General features: G+C 42.5%; 1 protein-coding gene across 1 annotated transcript in view; it reads right to left on the bottom strand.

Moving 5' to 3' along the window:
* CRYBG3 (crystallin beta-gamma domain containing 3) overlaps positions 1 to 25,125 on the bottom strand; it is a 151,064-nt gene that overhangs the window by 30,196 nt on the left and 95,743 nt on the right. The window contains exons 12-16 of the mRNA XM_045286223.1: positions 22,877 to 23,013; positions 17,644 to 17,770; positions 11,066 to 11,208; positions 10,833 to 10,959; positions 9,782 to 9,814 (exon numbers count right to left, since the gene is read on the bottom strand). Coding sequence (XP_045142158.1) covers positions 9,782 to 9,814; positions 10,833 to 10,959; positions 11,066 to 11,208; positions 17,644 to 17,770; positions 22,877 to 23,013 — 567 coding nt within the window. The remainder of the gene's footprint in view (positions 1 to 9,781; positions 9,815 to 10,832; positions 10,960 to 11,065; positions 11,209 to 17,643; positions 17,771 to 22,876; positions 23,014 to 25,125) is intronic.

Here is a 25,125-nt window from a genome sequence, read left to right as displayed (position 1 = left end):
AAATGTTTTGAGAATGATGAGGGCAATGAATGTACAAATGTGCTTTACACAATTGATGTGTGTATGGATTGTGATAAGAGTTGTATGAGCCCCCTAATAAAATGATTAAAAATAAAAAAGAAAGCAGAAGATATTAAAAACTAGAACAAATTTTTTAAAAAATTTAATTAACTTAACTCATTCATTTTCATTGATAAGTTAGTTTTAGAGCCAGAGAGATATTTTATTTGGTTGATGGTAGTAACTAAGCCTTTATTAGAAAAGTCATCAAAAATATTGATTGCAGAAAAATAACTTGTTTTTGTTTTCTTTTATTAAAGTGAAGGTTATTGGTTTGATTTAAATACTAAAAAAAAGGAGTGCATCCGAATTCTTCTTCCCCTAAAATGTAGCCTTTGTCCAGTACACTCAGAACATTGTCACTATGTTGAGACTCAAACTCAAACAGGAAAAGGACATCATGCTTGGTAAAGTCAAGGGGTAGCGAGAAAGAGGAAGACCCTCAACATGGATTGACACCATGGCAACCATGGCCTCAAACATAAGAACTCCGCGGATGGCAAGGACCTGGCTGTGCATTTTTCTGTTTTACATAGGGCTGCTGTGAGCCGGAACCACCTTGATAGCACCTGACAACAACAACAACAACACATGGTGAGACCTTGGTGGCACACTAGCAAAACACTGGGAGGTTGGTGGTGCACATCCATGCAGCATTTCAGCAGGACAAAGCCGAGTCACCTGTCCCTGTAAAGATGGTGGCACAGACACCCTACGTGGCAGCTCTACTCTTTCCCACAGGGTCAGTTTGGGGCTAAAGTCGACTTGGGGATACCCAGCAGCACCAACCAGGTGGCCCAGGAGTTGCTACGTGGTGTGCAAGGTTTCCGAGAAAGTGGCAGATCTCAAATTCACCCCGCGCTGCCTTGACATAAAACCTTGGTGATCTGCTTCTCACAGTTCACAACCTTAAAAACCCCATGGGGCAGTTGTACACTGCACACACACGGTCACCCTCAGTCGGAACTGACCGGGGCAGCAACAAGACCACATGTGTAAGGTAAGAGGCGACTAACTTGAGCACCACACGCAGAGGAGCTATGATTAGTATGGAGATTGGTTAGCACACCTTTCTCCTCCCCATGTCCTCCTGCTCCAGTTAATGCGAGGGAGAAAGAAAAAACATGAAAACATGCCCTCCTTTGTGCCTGAGAGCCGAGGAGCAGATGGTGGGGAAGATAATGATGATGGGATTAGAGCAAGATGTTCGGTGAAAAGAGACAGCTGTAGCATGAATGTTAGCTGACAGGCTTCAGGGTAAGGATAAGAATACCGCAAATGTACAGCCTCCAGGGAGCTACAACTACATTTCTACTTTGGTTCCTTTTCCCATAGGAAAATTCATGAAATCTCAACTCTGTATTCCCTTCAGACCAGATCTATATCAACCCACAACTACAGTGGCCTGGGTCTTTAGTAGGCAAGATAAAAATTAATGAGCCTTATAAATATATCCTAACACAAAGAGTCTTGGATATAACTTGGCCCATAGCATTCGCTGTGCTAAGAACACACGTCCTTTCTCATCATCAGGAACAAGGCTTCTTTGAGAATGGAAAGTGTGCCTCATCCCGAAGGTCCTCTTACAGACCGATGGTCTCTCGAGTTCTGGGGAACTCTTCGCTGTCTCCTTCCAATCTAAACTTGCTCCGCCTGCTATTAATGATCGACTGAAGCCAGGAGGTGAGAGAACCACTTCTCCTTGACCAACTGTGAAGTGCACGGCGAGGCATCCTGTTGTGAAACCGGGTGGTGTATGGACCGACCAAGTTCTTATCATAGTCCTTCAGTCGGACAACAAAAGCCAGCGAGCGAGAGGAGTCCGAAATGAGACTGACCCGTGGAACAGTGCCCAAGATGGAAACAATTCTACATATCCGGGGAAACTCACACCCAATGCGCTAAAGTTGACTCCCGCTCAGGGCAGCGAACCCAGAGGCAGAGCAGAGCCGCCTCAAGGAGCTTCCGAGGCTGTAGACATGTACAGAAGCACACTGCTCCATCCTCCTCCCGAGTAGCAGCTAGTGGGTTTGAACTCACTGCACCACCTGGGCTCCTGACATCCAGGGAAAACTGCCTCCAAATTCCTCAGTAAGGACATAAACTTGGGTTAGCAGTTTGTCAGATTTTGTTTTTAATTTTAAAGGTTTAGAAAATGTCAAGGATAGAAAGGCACATCAGTTTTAATCTCCAAAAGCAGAGACATTTCTCCCACACGCAGTACTTTCACGTTAAAACAAGAAAAACTGCACGAAGCAGAGGCCACACGGCCTCCATCACGACTTATATCCCGCTTGTTCGTTTTCTGCTGCTGAGCTTGAGATTTATACATCACCATCTAAACCGGAAGCTATGAAATGTTAAATCCCAAATGGATAGTGTACATTAAGTATATTTCAGACAGCACAGATGGCGGGGTAGCCGTCTGTAGTTTTCAGTCTGTATTCATGCTCAGAATAATTAGTTTGCATAACTAGATATACATACACATACAATATGCACACATACATATATGAGGTAAATATTGCCACAAAATCACAGAAACCTTTTTTAAACAAAAATATCAGAATACAAAGCTATTATTTCCCAACATATCCTCTTCCACCTGGGTTTATATATTCCTTAAGGAATGTTTGTTATCTCTCAAACCCTTTCCTTATGAATTCTGCACTCTTCGATTCATACCACACCAAAATGTGACTTAAATCACATTCCATTTCCATGTTCTTTGAGTTTGGGGGATAAGAAAGTGTGAAGGCACTCACACCACTGGTCCTGTAGGGCTCATCCACCCTGAATTCCCTGTATTTTCAGTTCCTATCTGTACCAGTATACATCCTCTGGTCTAGCCAGACTTGCAAGGTCGAATTCGAGTCATGGTAGTGGGAGCAGGGAGGAAACATTTAGGAACTAGAGGAAAGTTGTATTTTTCATCATGGCGAAACAGGGAGGGTAGAGGGAGAGTGGGTAGGAAAGAGGGAACCGATGACAAGGAACTATATGTGACCTCCTCCCTGGGGGATGGACAACAGAAAAGTGGGTGAAGGGAGATGTCAGACAGGGCAAGATATGACAAAATAACAATTTACAAACTATCAAGGGCTCATGAGGGAGGGGGGAGCGGGGAGGGAGGGGGAAAATGAGGACCTAATGCCGGGGGTTCAAGTGGAGAGGAAATGTTTTGAGAATGAGGGCAATGAATGTACAAATGTGTTTTACACAATTGATGTGTGTATGGATTGTGATAAGAGTTGTATGAGCCCCTAATAAAATGATTTTTTAAAAAAAGTGTGAAGGGGCACAATCAAAGCTATAGAGTGAACATGATAAGATTTCCCAGGAAAAAATCCCCTAAGATAAGCCTGGCTCTTTATTCCTGAAAAATGAGTAGGCTCACTGTGGTGATGGAAAACAACAACAACAACAACAACAAATTTCTCAGCACAACTCTCCCGGAATTAACCAATAAGGTTTCAATGTTCTTAAAAGTTCTTCATAAGCTCCTATTATCATCCTGTGTCTTAAAAAGAAAAAAAACAACAATCAAGACTGTCCGTTGGGAATAAAAAACAGTTCCATGACCTGAGCTATATTCTTTTCCTTCGAGTCAACTGGCCCAGGAGAGTCCCTCAGAAGTCACCGAATATACTCAATGATTGGGTAGACTAGATTGGATATGCTATTTTTTGAAAGCACCTGAGTTATACTCAATTAATATGGCTCTTCCAGCTATAATCCTTTATGCAATATATTATAATTCCAGATTTCATATGCCTTTGGCATCTGTCCCATTTGGGAAGTCATTATCTGCTAATGAATAGGACTGGCTTGAGTAAGACATGCCACCTTAGTAGGTGGTGTGGAACGGGAAACAATATGCAATGGCTTTCTGAGTTACTGTTACTTGTAAGGGAGTTAAGGAACGATATGCTATGCCGAGGGGAGAGAAACTGCTTCTGGAGCAGCCTGGAAAAAAGCCTGGCTGATTAAGATTACTAGGAAGCCAATGCCTGGAATTGGAGACCTCCTGCCAGAGGTGCCAGGTCTTATAACTAAGATACAGTCCGGGGGTGGAGAACAGATTATTCTCTCTTTGAGTGAAGGGTTATATGTTCATTTGATTGCACCACTGCGACTCAATCGCCTCCCATGGAATGGCCTCTTCCTGCGTGGGTCTGGTAAGAAGGTGGGGGAAGATACTGATAAGATTCACCTGTGAACCAGAGGCCCTGCAATGCCATCCTGCTGTGTATAAAATGAGCTCTTTGTGAGGCAAGGGGAGGGGTCTCATTGCCAGCAAGAGCCAGGAGTGGAATGCATCCTCTGGACTCAAGATCCCCGTGCAGTGACCCTCCTGCATCCAGATGGCAGCTATACATGAACTCAAAGGAGCAGCTCAGCACCAGGAGCCGGAGCGTGGACAGAGTGATGGACTTCCCAATCCACGGAGCATTTAAAGCCGAGTGCTTTTGCACCTGCAGGTGGCTGGCTTGTGGAATGGAGGGCATTCTGGGCACTTAATTCAGGAAGCTGGGTTTGCTGGCCCGCTGGGCTTGAACTGAATGCCTCACGTTGCAGCTCACCACAGTGATGCCCTTTGGCAGATGCCCGATAGAACTTTGTAACATGGCCTGAGAAACAACTCACCCCTGAGCATTTCCCACTGGCATTACAACTCATTGACCTCCTTACAGACCCTTTAATCATGAATTTTGTCTGTGGGTTCTGTGTCGCCATTGTAACAGATATTAGAACCCAGAGATAAAATTCAGAACATGAACACAGCACCCTAATATGACTAAGACAATCGTACAACTGTGAGAACTTGTCTGCAGCCTTCCACTGATCACGGAGACAAGCTTAAAGATGTTTTGCTTCGGATAAACCTGTTCAGGGATGAGCTGGAAAAACACTTTTTCAACTTACCCTTGTACATCCATACAGATATGTACACCAATAGAGTAGCTTGGATCCAACGGGTTGCCATGCTTGCCCAGATTTAAAAACAGATTTACGGCTGATCTGAATTTAGTTTTACCTCATACGTGAGAAATACGTTGTTGTTAGGTGCTGTCCGGTCTGTTCTGACTCCTAGCGGCCAGTGACCTACAGCACCAAGCCCTGCTCTGTCCTGTGCAAATGTGAGTCCGTCGTTGCAGCGTTATATCAATCAATCTCATCAAGTGACTTCCTCTTTTTCAATAGCTTCTCATTTTACCAAGTAGGATGTCCTTTTGCTGGGACCAGCTTCTCCCAATAATATGTCCAGAGTACCTGAGCTAAAGTATCACCATCCTAGCTTCTAAGTAGCATTCTGACAGGGCTTTTTCCAGAAGAGATTTTGTGTGTTCTTCAGGCAGTCCACGGTATTTTCAATATTCTTAGCCAGCACCAAAATTCAAATGCATTGGTCATTCTTTGGTTTCCTTATTCCTTAACCAACTTTCCTATGCATATGAGGTGACTGACAATACTGGCCTTGGGTCAAGTGCACCATAATCTTCACAATGACCTCCTTGATCTTCATCACTCGTGTAGCAGATTCGGTTAATACAGTATGTTTGGATTTTTTTATTGCTGTTTTCATGAGCATTGAGTTTGGATCCAAGCGATATGAAATTCTTGACCCTTTCAATCTTTTCTCCTTTCATCATGATATTATACATTGATCCACTGTGAGGATCTGGTATGCTTTACACTGAAGTATAATCCATACTCAAGGCTGCAATCTTCATGAGCAAGTGTCCTTGCGTTTAGCAAGCAAGGTGAGTGTCACCTGCCTACATAGGTTGTTTATACGCCCTTCTCCAAATTTGATGCCTCATTCTGTATACAGCCCAATTCCACTAGGATTCCAGAAGACAATATGAAATTAAAAGTAGTCATAAAGTACTCGATACATCTTAATTAATGTTCTTTATTTTACTCCTCTAAGTTCTAATATCCGCTGCAATGGTTACACAGAACTCACCACGATCAAGTTAAGTATATTGATAGGATACAATCCTGACACACACCTTTCCTAATTTTAGACCATGCGGGGTTCCCTCGTTCTGCCAGAGCGACTGCCTTTGACTCGTGTCCAGGCTCCACACAAGCACAATGGAACGTCCTGGACTTCTCCTCCTATGTCGGTCACCTCAAATTAGACCAGCTCCACAGAAGTGACTCCTCATTCTAATCACTGTGTGCGTGCTCCTGGAGAGAGTCTGCTTTCACAATTCTGCTCTGTGATCGTGCATAAGGAAGTTAGCCCCGTTTCTTGTTATAGGTGCCGACTCATAACGCTGTGCTTACTAATTATGAGATTATCTCAGGGCATTTTTTTGTCTTGGTAAAATTAAGTTGTGGGAAAAGCTATCTACTAAGCGGGCTTCCTTTCTAGAATTATGCAGAATAAGCACACAAAACAACTCTAAATAGGTGTCTTAGAACCTAGGCCAGTAGTCAAAAGAAGACAGCTTTCAAATGAAGCTCATTGCTCTGATCCCTTACTGCCCTGCTCTGGTCCCACACAGATGGAGCCAAGTGAAAACAGGAGAAAGTCTCCACCACTGGTTACAAGGGGGCTTTTCACACGCCGTATTTCTTCCTTCTAACTGAACTTTGAAGCAGAAACGATCACTTTGTGATTAAGACAAAACCCCAAGACTAAAGAACGACTCACATCCCAGAAGTTGTGCTCCCTTTTATCCCACAAATGAAAATCAGAATGCAATTTTGGACTCATATTATGCAGTTCTCAAATCAATTACATGCTCTCTAATGATTTTACATTCCTGCTTGTACATGAACAACTTTCTTTGATTTGTAAGAGAAATTTTCAGGTTCTTTCTGATCTTTGGGTTCTAATATGATGATCTAGTTGTAGTGAAAAAAATCAATGTTTTCCTTGAAGGCTCTTGATTCTCACCGAGACTTGCCTTAAAGTTGCTATTCCTCTGTAGCGCAGGATAGTAAAGAGTAATGATCAACACAATCTCTTATGATCACATAAGAGATTCCATGATCACTTTCAAAATCAACAGGGGACAAGTTATCTATTACAAGACTAGACCTGGTTGCTATTTATTTTTTTTAAAATAGAATCAGATATGAAAAGGATTATGAACTCAATATTTAAAGACATCCAACCTTTAATTACAGTGGTGAATGAACTTGAAAGTGATCCCAGGAAAGAAACGTTAGCTGGTTGTGCCAAAGGGGGATTTGTTAATTTAGAACAGAATACCTAGAGAACGCTCCTAACTCCAGCCTCCACTGTAAAGTAAACAGCTCTCTAGGCAATTTAATCTGGTGGAATCTTTGAAATGCAGTACTCTGTCAGCAGATGAAGAGAATGACACGCCAACACAGCCCTACCTTCCGTGGGATTCTTGGTTTGGGGAGAAAATAAAACCCCACCTGGGAACTATGAAGAACTCTCTTTACGAACTTGTATATTTTAAGCTGGTAATTAGATTTAGTGATTGATTTTCTGCCATAGGGTAAACAATCTCTTCCATTAAAAAGGCATTATTGCTGTGCACCAATAAAGACGTATTTCAGGATAACATGTCCACATACTCCTAACGATATTCTTATTTCAGAAATGCCTTGATGTGCACTAGTATATACATATACACATACTGTCTCTGGCTTTTCCACACTGAGTATGGGTAGGTAGCTAGAGGTTCTCTAAAATAAGCTTAAAAAATAAAACAGAAAATTCCCTCTCAGACTTGAACTCTTGACAGAGTATCTCTTCCTTCCTTATTCTTTAAGCAGGGAAAACGCCTCTCTCACCTGGGCACCACGTGTAAATTGCCAGTCCAGGTGTCGCGGCTATCTTTGAAGGGAAAATGCTTTCTCGGTATGGAGTGGACTGAGTGCCATCCAAAATCCATTTGTTTATATTTGGGTTATTATAAACAAGGGGGGAAAGTTCTAAAATTGGGGTCCAGTGGAGATAACACGAGCTTTGATACCGCGTAGACTAAGGAGGCTTTGTTTGCACATGCCACCAAATCTCCAGCTATCAGATCCTCGTCAGAAACTTTTATTTCACAAGGCAGTCGCTTAGCCATAGCCAAAAAAAAAAAAGAATTGCGGCTATTCACTGGGTGATTCGGCTTCTTCCTCTCTCTTCAAGTTGGACTGGAAATACTACAAAGAAAATCCTCCCAGCAAGTTGTCCCACACAAGGAAGCCCACAAAAATAGGAGGGAGGTGGCAGGGGAAGGAACAGAGCTTGAAAAATGTGACTTTTTATCTGTACTGAAAACTCACAGGGTTCAAAATGCAGATTGGGGTCATCTCTGTTGACTCTTACTCTGCTCACATCATCTGATTCATAAGAAAAAGTACGTTCAAACCCCACAGTGGAAGCTTTGGAAAATTGAAATACAAAGGCAGGAAGTGACTCAAAGTACAACAACTCAGTTATATTTAGACAGGAAATGCTCGCCATAGGACTCAGCTGATCAGAAACTACGGAAACCTGAAAGTACCGGGAACAGAAACACGGCTCATCTAAGCGGATTTCAGACACATACAGGCCGACCTGACTCTGCAAACCAGACACACTTGAGAGAAAACAAGTATCGCATGGTGGAAAGGTGGAAAATGTCAAATGTTATAATCCATCAGTCTATTTGGCTTGTGACACACATTTTTTGACCTGTTCTTAAAATGAGCCAGAAGAGCCACGGTCTCTCGCCCTTCCCTTCCTCCCACAGCTGACCCGTGCTCACTGCACTGCGAAGGTGGGCATGCCTGTCTCTGAGGCACAAAGACCCTGAAAGCATGGTTCCATCAAGGACAGCTACAAGTAAACGTCATCTCCCGCATCACCTCTGGTAGTGTGTGATGCCATGGCTCAACTCTGAATCCCAGATTTCCCTCCTTCACGTGGGGTTAACAGTGACGTCACAGTTATCGGGAGTACTACACAGGCACCCTGTCTAGTCCACAACGGGTAGGAAATAAATGTGGGGCCAGAGTATTACCCAATCCTCGAAACCACCACCCACAGAAGTGAAGAGGTAGGATGATAATTTTCCCAGCCTTTCAAAGAAGCACAAGGGGCCTTCAAAAACTTGTCGAAAACTGGAATTAAAACACAATGTGCTTGTGCGGGGAAGTGAGGCACTATTGACCATGTGTATGAGAAGACATTGTTCTGGGGGTGACTGTGGTGAGGATTGTACAGCACTTCTTGATAGGATGGAACTACTGAATTCTATGGTTTGTGGATTGCATGTCCATAAAATGGCCTTAAGGGGAAAAAAAAGTCAATGAAATTTTCCCACAAACTTTTTGAAGGCCCTCCTATTTATTTGTGCTAGGTTATTAGAAATGCATTTACACGGTGAGCAGGCAAAGATTGTGATTTCTCCATGCTAAGTTTATTGCTCCAGGAGCAGCACGTGGCAAAAAAGAATGACACTGACAAGGGGCCGGCCAATGAAAGAGCAGAGTGGGAGGGCTGAGGTCAATCTCATCAGGAGGACTCCAAAGCGGTAAGGGTTACAGACCTCAGGAGGGAAATGCAGAGGAACTGCGACCAAGGCAGGCAAAGCAGCCACTATCAGAGACCGGCACTCTGCTGCTCAGAGGTTCCGACTACAGCAGAAGCCTCCCTGCCGGGAGCTATGTGAGTTACTGGAAGGAGCGAATGCATGCATAGATGTTCTTGGTAAGTCATTTAACAACTACAAGGTAAGAATATTATTACACATACCAAGTGCGGAGGCTCATTTATTCCAAGCGGTTCCTGAAAAATATGTTAAAAACATTTTAAAACCTTAGTCATAGCATCTTAATAATTTCAAAAATCATGTACATATTGAAAAATAAAAGGGAAGGAAAAAAAGAAAAAGGGCCTGACCAACTTATTAAATAACCTTGAAGTGGCCATGACCCTCAAAGAACTTACCAAATTGTCTTAAAATAACCTTACTATCAATTGTTTTGAATGAAACTGGAGCTGGAATAAACTCATGGTCCACATGCACCAGGACAATCAGCCCCCACTTCCCACCACTTATTCCACAGTCCCCTATCCCTCTACCTGGTTTGCCCTTCTCGAACCTGGTACTCTCCTCCCCACCTAGGTGACTCTGCACCCAAGATTGCGCCTTCTTTGTTCAATCAATGCCCTTTCTGTCCACCTGCCCTGTCTAGAAAAGCTGCCTCGATCTCCTAAAGACGTCATGCCCTGAATTCCCATCTGTGGCACGGAGCACTGTGTACTCCGTAATGAATTGTCCGTGGGCCACGCTCCCCTGAGACCCAGGCTGTTCAAGGGCAGTCGTCATTGCTGTTTTTCTTAAGTAGCCCAGTGCCTGACCTATCAGAGGCACTCCCTAAATACTTCTTCAATGAATTTACTGATCATATTAAAGAGCCATTTCATGCATGTGCTACTAATACTTATTAGCTCTCCAGGGCCTGCAAGATCCCCCTGCCAAACTGATCCCACTGCCGACCCCCAGGACAGCAGAGGAGAACTACTCCCAAGGGTTCCCAAGCAGCAGCAGGTCTCATCTCTCCACGGCAAAGCAGCTAGTGGCTTTATATTGCTGACTTAGCTAGCGGTTGGCAGTCCAACATGTGAGCCCTCCATGACAGCAGGGCTCCTCCGGTTCTTAAAGAGTCTGTGGAAATTCACACGAAGCTTCAGCTCTACACACACAGGCAGCCTCCTTCACAATCCCACTGGCAATCTTGCTCCTGGTACTCCATAGTCACCTGGCACTGGGTAATCGACATTCCACTCACACTGTACTCACCAGTTGGACAGGTCGTATCGACATGATTATGTTACTTGATCCTCCCCAATCAAAAAAGCATTTATATTTTCCTTTTTCTAAAATGTATTGCTCTCCACAAAAGAATTTCTGCTGGTAAGCAACCCATCTAAAAAAAAAAACCAGAAAGAAAACGATGATGATGCAGAACTGAGCAACCAACAATTAAAAAAATCCAAGAACCTCGGGACGTCCTCAGGGAGGCGGCAACTTACACTCCACTTTTCACATGAATGGATCTTGTTTCACTGCCAAAGCCAATTTCTTCTAAATCAGAAATTTCCTGATTCATAATATCAACAAACTTCCCGCTTTCCAGGTCAGATTCGAACAGCGTGATAGAAGATTCTATAAAATTCTGCAAAGACAGAAGAAAACTTAGGAAAGCAAATGCGCTTCTTTGTTACAGACTGCTCTGTCAGCACCATTCCTACTTATCGGTGGGATGTAGGCTGTAAACAGGTACAAATAGCATTCTATAGTCACAATTTCTGTAGACAGCAATCAACCAGCAACGGCCTGATGAGTTAGTTATTCCTAAATAATTGAAATAACAAAAATCAGCCTGAAGTTACTTTCAATCAAGACGATGCAATATTTGCATATTAATGTTAAACTGACTATATAAATGAAAGTTGAAGGAGGTAAGTCTCTGGGATGACGTGGCTCTCATACTTAACGTTAGTTCTCAGTAGACTGAAGTCTTACTTCTTGGGCAAATGCCACCTCGGCGCTAGTTTATAAGCCTTCCTTCTTAAGTGCTGACAGTTCTCAAAAGAACAGCAGCAGCAACAAAAGCCACGGGGGTTCAATGTATTTCACAGATAACCTTCCAAACACATTTAATCAATGATTGCAAACAGTGTGGTAATTCCTAAGGGAAAAACTGGATCACTGGATCTCACCATAGTCCAAAATTAACCCTATAAAATATAAGTTTGCATTAAGTAAATCATGAGACAAAGACATATACACTCAGCAAGGCAAGAGAGGATATTATTAGCTTTAACGTGTAACAGGAAAAATTAGTAAGATTTGCTAGACCAAAAATATGTGTGTTAAAAAACATTTAAATGATAGGGAATTGTAAACAATCTAGGAATTGATCAATAGTTTTAAAACAAAGATACAAAAACTCTAAATAAATAAATAGGCACAGCATACGGACAAGTCCTAAGACAGAAATGACTGCCATTAAAACAAGTCTCATTCCACTAATAAACCCAGCACGTTCAAATGAAATCAATGACGCAATCACTTTCACTAGTCTAAAAGTACCATATAGCTGAAAACCCACTTTTGTGCGGGAACACTGCTGCTGGGAACATAAACTATCCGCACTTGATCAGAGTCCTGAAAGCAAAATAAACCCTCCGTCTCACTGCCACCAAAGTTCTTCCAACTGCCAAGTGGTTCCAGCTCGACTGCATCCCGAATGGTCGGCAGTTCGAAACCACCATCTGCTCCGTGGGAGACGAAGGAGACGTTGCACTTCCATGAAGAGCTCCGGTCTTAGAAGCCGACAGGGACAGTCGACCCTGTCCTAGAGGGTCACTATGAGTATGATCAGATTAGTAATGGGCACATGATTTTAAAAGATATCGTAGAATAAATAAAAAAAGACCAAAAAAAAAAGCTCATTCTTTGACCTTGTGAGAATTTTCTCCAAGACACTATCGAACCCCAAACCAAACTCACTGCCATCAAGTCGCTGCCAACTCACAGAGACCCTCCTGTGGGCTTCTGAGACAGCAACTGTTTATGGGAGTAAAGAGCCCCGTCTTTCTGCCTCAGAGATGTAGGTGGTTTTGAACTGCCGACCACGTAACAGTGAAAACCTGAAATGAACATCAACTTCCAGAAATGGCTAATGGATTTGGGAAATCCATTACTTGATGGAATATTAAGTAGAATTTTCAGGTTTCTTGACAACCTGACCGTAGATATAGCCAGGAGTTGTGCGCTCATGAAGCTATACTCTTCTCACTCCAGTTTTACAACTAAGGAAACCATGGAACTTGCTGGAAGTCACACAGCTAGGGAGGGAGAGGGTTTGAACTCAAGTCTTAAGTGTTTCCATCTGTCTGTTGATCCTAATTCTTCATCAGTGGCCAGTACAAATGTTAGGGTGGAAAGGCCAGTACAAACACACAAACTTTTAAACACTGGTTACATTACAAGTTAGTAAAAAGAAAACAAATGAAATACTTGGAGAAATAAAAACATAAGAAATTTCTAAATACATGGAAATTGGACCATTTTTAGGCTGAATGTTTTCCCTCAAATGTCTGTAAATGTGTGTACTTCTCTGATTAGAAAATACAGAACACATTTTTAAAATCCACGCCCCACCCACCCCACCCCCACTCTCCCTACAATTTCATTATATTTTAAGTCTTAGACCTATGGAAAATGTTCTGAACCCTTCAATTCTCAAAAAAAATATGAAGCACAGTATTCCCTTTTTAATAGATTATGGATATAATTTAAGAGTAGAATCCTTCCCACCCATCCCCCACACCAAGTCATTTTAAATAAACAAGTAGAGCAGTGTCCAGAAGAGACAAAAAGAACACAGTTTCAATAAGGCATCTACAAGGAGAAGAAGAAAATTAATGTTTTACAGGTCCTCGAATTTACTTTACAAGGAGGCTTTCAAAAATGGAATTTGAGGATGATGGGAATTTTTACATGAAAATTTTTAAGCTTCCTTATACTTATCAATTTTCTAGGTTATGAATACTGCTGATGCAGCTGGCGCAAAATTACATTTGAGATGTTAAGATAAAACAAAAAAGGCTTTTTACCTATTTAAAAGAATTGCTAAAACATTACTGTGTGCCTTCACAATTGCTTCTCAAAGAGTCTAACTTTGGAACCTGAGAGATTCTGACAGCTTCACTACGTTTACATGGCTCTCAAAAAAAACAAGAACAAATAAAAAACTGAACTGGGAAAACTATTCTTCTTTGTTACTGTTGCCTGCTCTCCCTTTCATTAACATTAACACCTCATTCAAAAACGCTTTTGCATCCGAGCTATTTGAGACCCTCTAATCCCTGAGACACAGACGGCATTACTTTCCAGACGCAGAATTCCAGGGTGTAACTGGGTTGCTTTCTAGTTCATTGAACAAAGCTGAGTCAAAGGCACACAAACCTCTCCAGTGGAGCACGGCTACAATCTGGGTGCGTATCAAAAAATCTGATGATACTGAATAGGGACCGCCATCACCTGAGCAGCCTGGACATGCTTCTGCTCCTCACAACTTGAAAGTGCTTGCCAAGCTCAAGGCAGCCTGAGTATCCATGGCTGTGAGGATGTGTGCTGGGGGGAGCCCAGTCCAAGTCCTAGCACAAAAACCATGTGAAGTCAGGCTCCCAAGTTCTTCAGTCATTTGCAATTTCTCCTCTCCCTAGGGTGGTGGCTCTGAACTCACGATCTCTGTTTCTACTTCTGCGCTGGTCACAACCTCCTCTTGGCCGTTAGGATGGTAGAAATGGGTCACACGTGGGACCAGGGCATAGAACAGATGCATACAGATGCATGTGTACATGCCATGCCGTCCTTGCGCACTGTCCTTGTCAAACAGCCTATGCAATGCTGTGATGGACGTGAGAGGGGAGGGGCAAGAACCATATGTGGGTGTGTGGCAGCAGCAATGGGGGTGGGGGCGGGGGGGAAAGGACTGGGGAACTGCCTGTCAACGTAGGTCCCCTGGTAATGACGGAGCCTGAAGTTGAGCAGAGAAAGAGGAGCTCAGTCACAGGGCCCCGTGCCAAACCCAAGTGCTGACAGTGTCTGCCTTCACAAGCACATGCACTCCCACCGCCGGACTCTGTGCCCCTTTCCTGCACCAACATTTCCAGAGACCTGGCTGGAGCAGCAGGACTCTTCCTAAGTGGGATCATCCGCCTGTCTCGTTCCATCCGCTGCTTTTGTTTATTCACCATCTTTCCTGCCCCATCGTTGCTTCTCTCCAGCTTTTTTTTTTTCTTAATTAGAAAGACTTCTTTCCTTTGAAGCCACTCACCTGGATTCATCTTCTCTCAGATCCACCAACATCTACACCCTCCAACATGGCTCATGAGTCCTCCCCAACAAGGTGACCCTGCGGGACAGAGCTTGGCGCCGTCACCAGGAGGAGCTTTGCGGGGTTAACTGGTCACCAGCTTCCTCCCGGGCTCATCTGGGCACAGTACCACTCAGCGTCACACAGACGTAAACAGTGCTCTGTTGCTTGAGAAGGCAGAGCAACAAAGGAAGGATGGCCTGAGAGCTGTATTCCATTTCACTTTTTTTAAAGCACTTGAGCCAACTGAAAACTTTAGATAGTTTAATGTAGTCCCAGGGATAATACTCCCCACTGGTAGGGAAAATGAACACATCGTTTCTTCAAGCCCAGAGATATTCTTAAGGATCAGTAATCTTGATTATGTTTAAAGTCCACAAAAGCCTCAGCTGAGGAAGCCCTGGAGCTCTTGAGCTATGCTCCCCAGCGGAGGACATAATACGAGACCCACTGAGGACCATTACTGTGGGAAAAACAACGGTCGCGACCAGATTGCACCTGGGCTCGAGGTCTGGAAAGAGAACTAACGTCTAACCATAACAAATGGAACTCCAAGGTTAAACGATGCACGCTAGACCTGATCTGGTCTCCAAAATCGTACGTACTGGTTTGTTAGGGTTTTGATTGTACGTATTAGGGGCTATCTCAGAAGTAGTTTGTCATTGGGGGTCACCACCTTGAAGTTGTGGTACATGTTTATTTTTTCTTTTGTGGGGTCTGAAAGCCAGGACCGATGAACCTATAGAGTCAGCAAGTGGAATAAAGGTTTTAGGGGAGGGGGATACAGAGGGGGTGGTGGGGTGAAGGTGTGATGACATTAGGGGTCTATACAGAAAAAGAGTGTTTGGAAACCGATTGTGGTAGCAAACGTACAATTCCGCTGGATGTGACTGAACTGTGGAATAATTTTATATATGTATTAATCCAAAATTAAAATCATAAAGAAATCCAAAGACACATTGACCTCTTCAAAGTGTTGAAAAGGAAGGATGTTACTTTGAGGACTAAGGTTTACCTGACCCAAACCATGTATTTTCAATTGCTTCATATGCATGTGAAAGTTGGACATGAAATAAAGAAGAAAAACAAACAAACAAAAAAGTTAAACAAGTACAAAACTGAGGAAAAACAAGAATTCTCCAGCAAGCCTTATAAGCCAAAGACTGAAAATACCTTAGTACCTAGAGTCTAACTACTGCTGTATTCCTTTTGGTCCTGACTTCTGTCAAATTAATAATAATATTGATAATAAAAAATAAATAAATAATAGACTCCAGTCAATGTATCTGCTGACTCATCTGGAACTAGGAACACATTTCTGGTGTCTGGTGCAAAGCATCTATGACACAGACCACGTTATCTCTAAGGAGCATGTCCGGTATTTGACCTTAGTACACCCAGAATGTTCCAGAGGGAGGCCAAGTCATGGGACAGTGCACTGCAGTGTGCAGCACTGCTGTCTGGCCTCTTGTCTCGTTCATATTACTTCCACTTAGATCTTGTACACAGTGCTCGCTTCCATTGCAGGTTAGAGACAGCTGAGAAATCAACTCTACTGATTAACCCGCATAGGGCTGTCAAGGGGACGGGCTGGCACAGCGGGCTCAAGCCTAACACCTGTGAGGAGGGTGCAGGACTGAGGTCCCTCTGCTGCACACAGAGTAGCTATGCCTCCGAGCACCTCACACAACAACAGGGCTGTCCCAGTCACGAGCGAGTTCTCTAAGCATCTGCTCCCATCTCTATGCTACGTGTGGGGAATGTATAGTTTTTCTAAGTATAATTTGGTAGGCACGTCTTTAAAATAAGTTCATAAGCTAGATAGAAAACTTCACCTTGGATAAATATGTTTAAATTTTTATTTTATGTCATCCGAGAATGTTTCACTGAACATTTAATACTAAGCCACGTCTCTGAGAAGTGTGCAAATACTTATCACATATATACATATTCAAATTAACCGTTGGTTAGATAAAATCCATTTTCCCGGTCTTAAGGTGCTCTTTTAAGTCTACATATTCTGGAACAAAGGAAAGTAAGTATTATCAGGGTCACGAAACATGGATCCTGAGAGACTGAGAGGAAAACATGGAACTGACCTCAGATGACAAAAGAAAAAAACAAACAAAAACAGACCTGCTAGACCATTTGAGACTGGAAGACTGTGACTCTCTTCCCTAACAGAGCACTAGCCCTGTGATGGTCGGGACTCCATCTCTGGTAACTGTATGTCCAATACCCAGCACAGTCCCTCTAACATAGCAGGGGTTCAGAAAGCAATTATGGAATTAACAGCTGACATGTAAACATGCACAGTCACTAATCATCTTGACCAAGAGTCCTCAAACTATGGTCCGCGGGCCACATGTGGCCTGCCAAGGACATTTATCCGGCCGGGTGTTTTTGCCCCGGGTTTTTACTTCAAAATAAGATATGTGCAGTGTGCATAGGAATTTGTTCATAGTTTTTTTTTAAACTATAGTCCGGCCCTCCAATGGATCTGAAGGACAGTGAACTGGTCCCCTGTTTAAAGAGTTTGAGGACCCCCGATTTCTTGACAGTGAAGGAAATGAATGCCAAATACTGTACACTGTATCGCTCTCAGGTGGGCGAATCATCTGATCCTTTCATGTTCTACCAGAGGCCATCACAACTTTTCATTGGCGGGGTGAGGGGGAGGGAGGAGCATACGGAAAATTAAAAATAAGGAAGGGAACTCACAGCTTGTAAGTACCGGAAAGACATGATGGGGCCACTTAGTGCCACACAGGCAAAACCGTCTTCAAAGTCCCCTTCTTCAAGCAGGAATTGGTGGCCCTTAAAATGCTCCTTTTCATAGGCAACCCACCTGGAGAGAGAGAGGCCAGCCAACTGAGCCATGACTCAAACTGCAGTCATGAAAGTCAACAGGAGAAAATCATGAGAAAGCACTTACCTGCTCATCGCCTTATTCTAAAAAGCAAAACCATCTGATTTTGTTTCCATTTACAAAGACAGACAGACAGTGGATGCTTCGCGGATGACTTTGATCATTGCAAACCTTTTCCCATGGAAGGCGTTTAGAACTGCAGCAGCATAGTGCACGTTGAATGTGGGTGGTATTCCAACTCAACGTGGCCACAGCACAGCTTGCCAAGGAGAAATGATGGGCAGCACAAAGGGCCAAGCAGGAATGTTACACACTCACAACATTACGATCAACACATAACTGCTTCTTTTACCAATCCAGTCCTTCCGGAGTCCCAGAATGGCTTCTATTCTAAACACACACTCTGAGTTCAAATCAAAGGATCATCTCATGACATCTAAGACACATTGACAGATGTGTTTACAATGAAAACTGGAGAAGGCTACAGCTGGTATGTATCCTGATGCCAACCCTACATGTATACAAAGGCAACCGTAAATATTTACTGGTGGGAAATTCTGGTCCGACCATGTTATCAGGGACGCTTATGCATACAGGAAACACAGAGACAGAGTCCATTTCAGGGGCAGTTTCTTGACTGCTGATCTAAATCTAACAGCACAGAAGACTGGAAAACGCCATTAGTTATTGATCTCCTCTGTGAGACTCTTTTATATGGAGTAAAACCACAGTACCTAATGAAATGTAGGCAGAGATGGCTTTTAAACACACCTTCCGTTCTTTACTCTGAGTAGTTAGGATGGGAACTCCTCCAATTGCGTAGGTTCCAATAACTATTTTGAGGCCCTGGGCTGGGACTTCTGATTTCAAGAGCTCAAAAAGATAACATCTGGTCGCTAGCTAGCTACTATCCCTTTTTCCCTCTTCACCCACTGCTGTAGTTGTGAGGGTGTAACACATATCCCAAAGACTTTATTTTTTTAAGCTTTTATGGGTCACAAAACATCAAGAGTGGTAGTGTGTGCAAGGCAAGAGAAGATGAGATTTACTTGGGTTGTAATAAACAAACTTTATATACGGGGGCTTTAAAAAAATTCAGAGAAATTCCGTTATCATTTATTTCCGCTCACCCACACACTTTCTGGAGCCTCCCTGTACACCTCAGTATTTTTATTTTTGTTATATCTGTGAAGAGACTGACACTTCACTCACAAACCATTGCTTCTGTCAAAAGAAATGACACAAGAACACTTTCAAATTCTAAGTGTATTTTAAATCAGGCATGCTTTTACGATACCTACATGGGGAAAAGAACACAAAGTACATATATGCTGAGGGCCACAGAAGCTTTACCAGTCACCAAAGCGTAGATGCCAACTCCCGGGCCCTCATCTGTGTCAGAACACAGCTGTGCTCCGGAGGAGATTCAAAAGCTGATTCTTCAACAGATTGCTCAGCCTTTCTCCCTGGGTCATCTCGGAGTGGACTCAACCCCGGGCCTTTGTTAGGGGACGAGTGTGTCACCCAGGAGAGCCTCCCAGGGGTCTTATAAAGGACAGACGGGAGAACCATGATAGGATCACGTGTCCCATCTGTGGAGCATAACCAAAATGATCTGCTCAGTGTTAGTGCTAGAATAAAGTTCTGATTAAAGCTCTGTGCGTGTGTGTATGTGTGTGCATGTGACATATGAGGATTCAGAAAGTTCGTGGGAAAATTCCATTATTTTCCCATTAACTTTTTAAAGCAGTGGCTCTCAACCTTCCTAATGCCGTGACCCTTTAATACAGTTCCTCATGTTGTGGTGACCCCCCCAACCATAAAATTATTTTCATTGCTACTTCATCGCTGTAATTTTGCTGCTGTTATGAATTGGGCGACCCCTGTGAAAGGGTTGTTCGACCCCCAAAGAGGTCACGACCCACAGGTTCAGAACCACTGTTTTAAAGCTCCCGTGAAGGTGCTATCTAAAATTGATTTTTAAAATTCATTTTCTGCAGCCTCCTCACAATTGGACAGGGATGCAGATGAGCCTGCACGATCTACGGGTCACCAACAAAAGTGAGAAATGACACCCCCCCAAAAAAAACCATGAAGCCAATTGTATATTTCTAAATGGACAATAAATGGGGCATTAGATTTTTCTAGAATTGTCATAAAAAATGAGGTGTTCACACTGTATTACAAGTCATAATACTTGTATCAGATGTTTATAAAATAGTTGCCAAAAAGATTCTGGATGTTAGCAAGGAATTTTCTATGTAGCAGACACTAGTTTTAAACCGATCCAGTTAATATGAAAAACACCCAGATTTCGAAAGAGGGCCAAGGCGAAAGTATTTTAATAGGATTAACAAGAAGCATGTGTACTGAGAAAACTAGAGGGCAGCAAACACTAAACATGCATTTATCCAAGTCAGATATGTTCTACAAGTACAAAAATAAATTTCTCATATTCAAGGAAGGATTTTTACCAATATGCCAGATCAAATAAGTGGTATGACTTACACGTCCAGAATATTGAAAATTCTCAACATTTCCACTTTGGATGGTACAGTCATCCTTTGCTTTACTGTTATAAATTTCAACATACCTAACTCCTCACGAATTGACTGTTATAATCTAACATTTCCCATTTATGATTGTTGTAGTTACATAATCTGGTGTCACTTTGAGGATTCAGAGTGAAGGGGTGGAGTTTAGCCTCTCAATCAGATCATAGCTTGATGACCTCATTTGGAGGCACTAAGGAGATAAATGGCTCACTGGAGGCAGGACACACAGAGAGACATCCCTGTTGACAAGCCACACAGAGCTACACTGATAGAGCGAGACCCTGGAGTTGGAGGAGCCATGTGGAGACCCACACCAGTATTGAGATGCTTCTACCACCACTGGATCCACAAGACTTTCCACCCACCAGCTTATGATCTTCCTGTGTTCGGCATTATTGTGTTTCATGAGTCTGAAGAAGAATTTATACATTGGTATCAGACATATGGGCTAATTTCGGACTTATGGACTTGATCTGGACTGGGCTGGGATGTTTTCTCAATATTCAACTGCTCTTGTATATAAAGCTCTTTCTTTTTAAAAATTTAAACATTTATTTTATTTAATGTATTTATAAAATCAAAATTATTCTTTTTTTTAACCATTTTATTGGGGGCTCATACAACTCTTATCACAATCCATACAAACATCAATTGTGTAAAGTACATTTGTACATTCATAGCTCTCATCAGTCTCAAAACATTTGCTCTCCACTTAAGCCCTTGACGTCAGGTTCTCATTATTCCCCCTCCCTTCCTGCCTCCCCCTCCCTCATGAACCCTTGAAAATTTATAAATTATTATTTTTTTGTCATATCTTACACTATCTGACATCTCCCTTCACCCACTTTTCTGTTGTCCAACCCCAGGGAGGAGGTTATATGTAGATCCTTGTAATTGGTTCCCCCTTTCCACCCCACCCTTCCTCCAACCTCCCGGTACTGCCATTCTCAGCACTGGTTCTAAAGGGATCATACATCCTGGATTCCCTGTGTTTCCAGTTCTTATCTGTACCAGTGTGCATCCTCTGGTCTAGCCAGATTTGTAAGGTAGACTTGGGATCGTGATAGTAGGGGGGTGGGGAGAGAAGCATTTAGGAACTAGAAGAAAGTTGTATGTTTCATCGTTGCTACACTGCACCCTGACTGGCTTGTCTCCTCCCCAAGACCCTTCAGTAAGGGGATGTCCAGTTGCCTACAGATGGGTCTTGGGTCCCTAATCTGCACTCCCCCTCATTCACAATGATATGATTTTTGGTTCTTTGATGCCTGATACATGATCCCTTCAACACCTCGTGGTCACACAGGCTGGTGTGCTTCTTCCATGTGGGCTTTGTTGATTCTGAGCTACATGGCTGCTTGTTTACCTTCAAGCCTTTAAAACCCCAAACACTATATCTTTTGATAGCCAGGGACCATCGAAAGCTCTTTCTTATACACCTGAGTATCTACAGATTTGTTTCTCTAGTTTACTCAGACTGACACAGTGACCATAGTAAATCTACGTACCGGTGAATAATGTTAGAGGCAGGTAAGCAGTCACTACAGGAGCGGGAGCAACCCCAATAGGTGGCTCTTGGTGCCTGAACAGCATTTGGCCAGCAAGGTTTAACCTATAATAGCTGGCTTGGTCTTTGGACCCTTACCGTTTCAAAAAATGAGTAGGTGTGTAGTCCATTAGTTCACCTTAGGTGAATCATCTACACTATATACATAATTTAGTAGCATGTTTTTGCTAGATCAGAATGAACAAATTAGCAGGTGTTAGAACAACATCAAGAGGTAATGATGCTTAAATTGAGAAAAAAACAAACATTCCAAATAAAACCAACATCTCAAGACAAAGAGCAAAATGTTTCTGGAGCCCAACACTGGTTTGAGAAGGGCAAAAAATAAATAAATAACACTGCTTCTCCATGGTTTTACCTTCCTTTATAAGACTCCAAAATCACCCCACAGATTTGCTGGGGTTGATGCCTTGCCTAAGTAAATGCTGAGAGAGACTAGGATGGCAGATTACGATGGCTTTGTTAGGAGGATGTGTACACAAATGGGAATGTTCGGGGGCTTTCCCAAGAGCAGTTCAGAGCAAGGGTCCAATGATTAGTTCTTTACTTTGGAAACATACATCTCAGGCTACTTTCTAACTAGGGAGAGCCTTCAGCACAAAGGGGTGACTAAGAGCCAAAGAACAGAGGAAGAGGTGGTGCTGGAGAGAAAAAGTAAAAACAGAAAAAAGTGGAAAACCAGGGGCTCTCCTTCATTCACAGTCTGTGAAAATAACATCACCTTACAATTATTTGCCTTTTATACTGTATTTACAACTCTTACGTGGGTGGAGCTCTTATGAACCATCTTCCACACTAAAAACCATCACGGAAAGTCATGAGAAAAAAAATCATTTTTGTCTTCTAGGTTAAATGAGATTGCTATTTTCAGATTAAGAGAGACTGAATTTTGCTCTGCCTACCATATTTTGTGTGTGTTGAGCTTTAAAACTAGACTACTGAAAACATTTAAATGATGACACTCACACGCCACCGATGACACGAATTGATCCAATTCCATGAAAATTTTCCCCATCGTTTTTTAAAAACTTAGGAACAGAATCTATATGTTCACTAAAATCCTTGGCCTGTCCACAAAAGTGCGGTTTCTCATAAATAATAACCTGAAAAACAGTTCAGAAAAAGTTTGCATTTTATAACAGTTACATACTAACTTACATAAGTTTTATTAAAGACCATAAAGAGAATAGGAACCACTGCCTTTTCAGCAATATGTACCTTACAAAGTAACTCAGCATGAACAAAAGATTAAGAATATATTAATTAACATGTTTCTCTTACGTTAGTACACTCACAGAATATTGTTGTTCTGGATGCCCAAATTGCCCAAATCCCACTACCACTTCTTAGGATAAACTGCCTTATAATTTGTCCTTGAACTATCTTGATAAGTTCATCCCTGAATTTGAAATTTAATACATATCTGCCTTGTATCTATTGAGTTTCCTACCATAAGATATAAGAATTCTCTTGAGATATAAGGCCTATCAATATATGATTCATTAATTTGAGAAAACACGTGGTTTTAATACTAACTGCTTATCCGGTTGTTAGTATTCACTGAGAAGAAACAAGACATTCACAATTTGAATTTAAAGCTCATTAAAAATAATAACTGAGAAATGTTTTGTTTTATACTTTAGATATTGAGTTGAAATGGGTTACTCGGCAGGAAGGGAAAGATCATTGCAGTCTTCATAGTACATTTATTTCTATTTGGATTGGTACAAGTATTTCTCTTCTATTGTTTTGCTGCTCTTCCCTTCCCAAGCACAACTTCCATTCCCTTAGTGTGTGAAGCGGTAACAGTGACAACAGTGCTACCCTGCATACACTTTTTTACTCGGTCCTGTTTATAGATATGGGCACAAGTGGACAACAAATGACAATGCATGGCCTAGGCAGCATTTCCCGAGGTGGGAGATAATGCCCCCTGGGGAAAGGGTGTTGAACCATCCAGGGGCTGCAAAAGCAGATACCTACACTTTAACCAGGATTATGAATGATCGTGCAAAAGGTTTAAATTGCCTAGGGGAATACTGAGTTTTGTTTTGTGAAAAGAAGGTGCCATGCCAAATAAGTTTGGGAACCTATGACCTAGACAAGACCCCAGGCTTAAACACACTGGCCAAGCCAGACACAGCTTCTTCAGAAAAACCGATTATCAGATACACAGCTGGAAAGAAATATACAAGCTTAAGTAAAAGGTTTCCAGACGTCCATGCACGGGTTTATTGAAAACAAAACGTGCTTAAACGTGTCTCTGTGATAGGAGGGACAGCCACAGACAAGATCGCTCAGTAGCTGACTGGTCTTATTCTGGTTCTTGGGTGCTGTCCGGTTCTCCCAGCACAGTGACCCTATGTACACTGCCCAGTCCTGGGTCATCCTCACAGCTGCCTCTATGTTTGAACCCACTGATGTAGCCACTGTGTAAACCCATTTCATTGGGCACATTCTCCTTTTTCACGGACCCTCTCCTTGACCAAACATGTCCTTTGCCAACAACTGCTCTCTCCTGATAATATGTCCAAAGCATGTGAGATGGCAGTTTCCCCATCCTTACTTCTGTCCTTCTTCCAAGACAGATTTGCTTGTTCTTCTGGAATTTCATGGCACTTTCCATAGCTTTTTGCCAAATCCATAATTAAAATTCCAAAGAGCTGCTTTGGTTTGGAGGACAAGACAAGGAGAGTCCCAGGGTCTGCATACTTGCCTCTGGGGGTGTTCTGACTCAATTCACAGAAGCTTGTTGTCACCTTTGATCCTCTCTCTTTTTATACTCACCACTAACTCATTGTTCTCCTTTCTTTCTTAAAATGCACTTAATCAGAGTCCCACCTCCACCTACTTGCCTCTGTTCCTCTCCTTTTCAGATTTGTTTATCTGAAAAGAGCTTCCAACACCTCCTTCTGTCAGCCTTGATCCCCCTCTGAGGCATCACTCCCCAAAGTCTCCTAGAAAACTCCAAAGGATTTCTGCCATCTCAAGCCAAACACAACACAAACCAACTTTATCATCATTTCTCCTTAGGGGATTGGGTTTGTCAGAGTTGTCCAGAGAGATGTGGACTCCATTTTCCATACTGACTCCACTCCCCATTTATAGCCATAAGCAACCATTTGCTACAACCATTTCCCAACAGTCCAATGCCCATTAGCTAGGTACTATTTTTTTTTAAATCATTTTATTGGGGGCTCGTACAATTCTTATCA

The sequence above is a fragment of the Echinops telfairi genome, unplaced genomic scaffold (assembly GCF_000313985.2).
Source record: "Echinops telfairi isolate 266 unplaced genomic scaffold, ASM31398v2 ScPeMD7_6;HRSCAF=24_1, whole genome shotgun sequence".
Lineage (NCBI taxonomy): Eukaryota > Metazoa > Chordata > Mammalia > Afrosoricida > Tenrecidae > Echinops > Echinops telfairi.
Note: the sequence above shows the minus strand (reverse complement) of the source record. Positions and strands in the feature narration are given on the sequence as shown.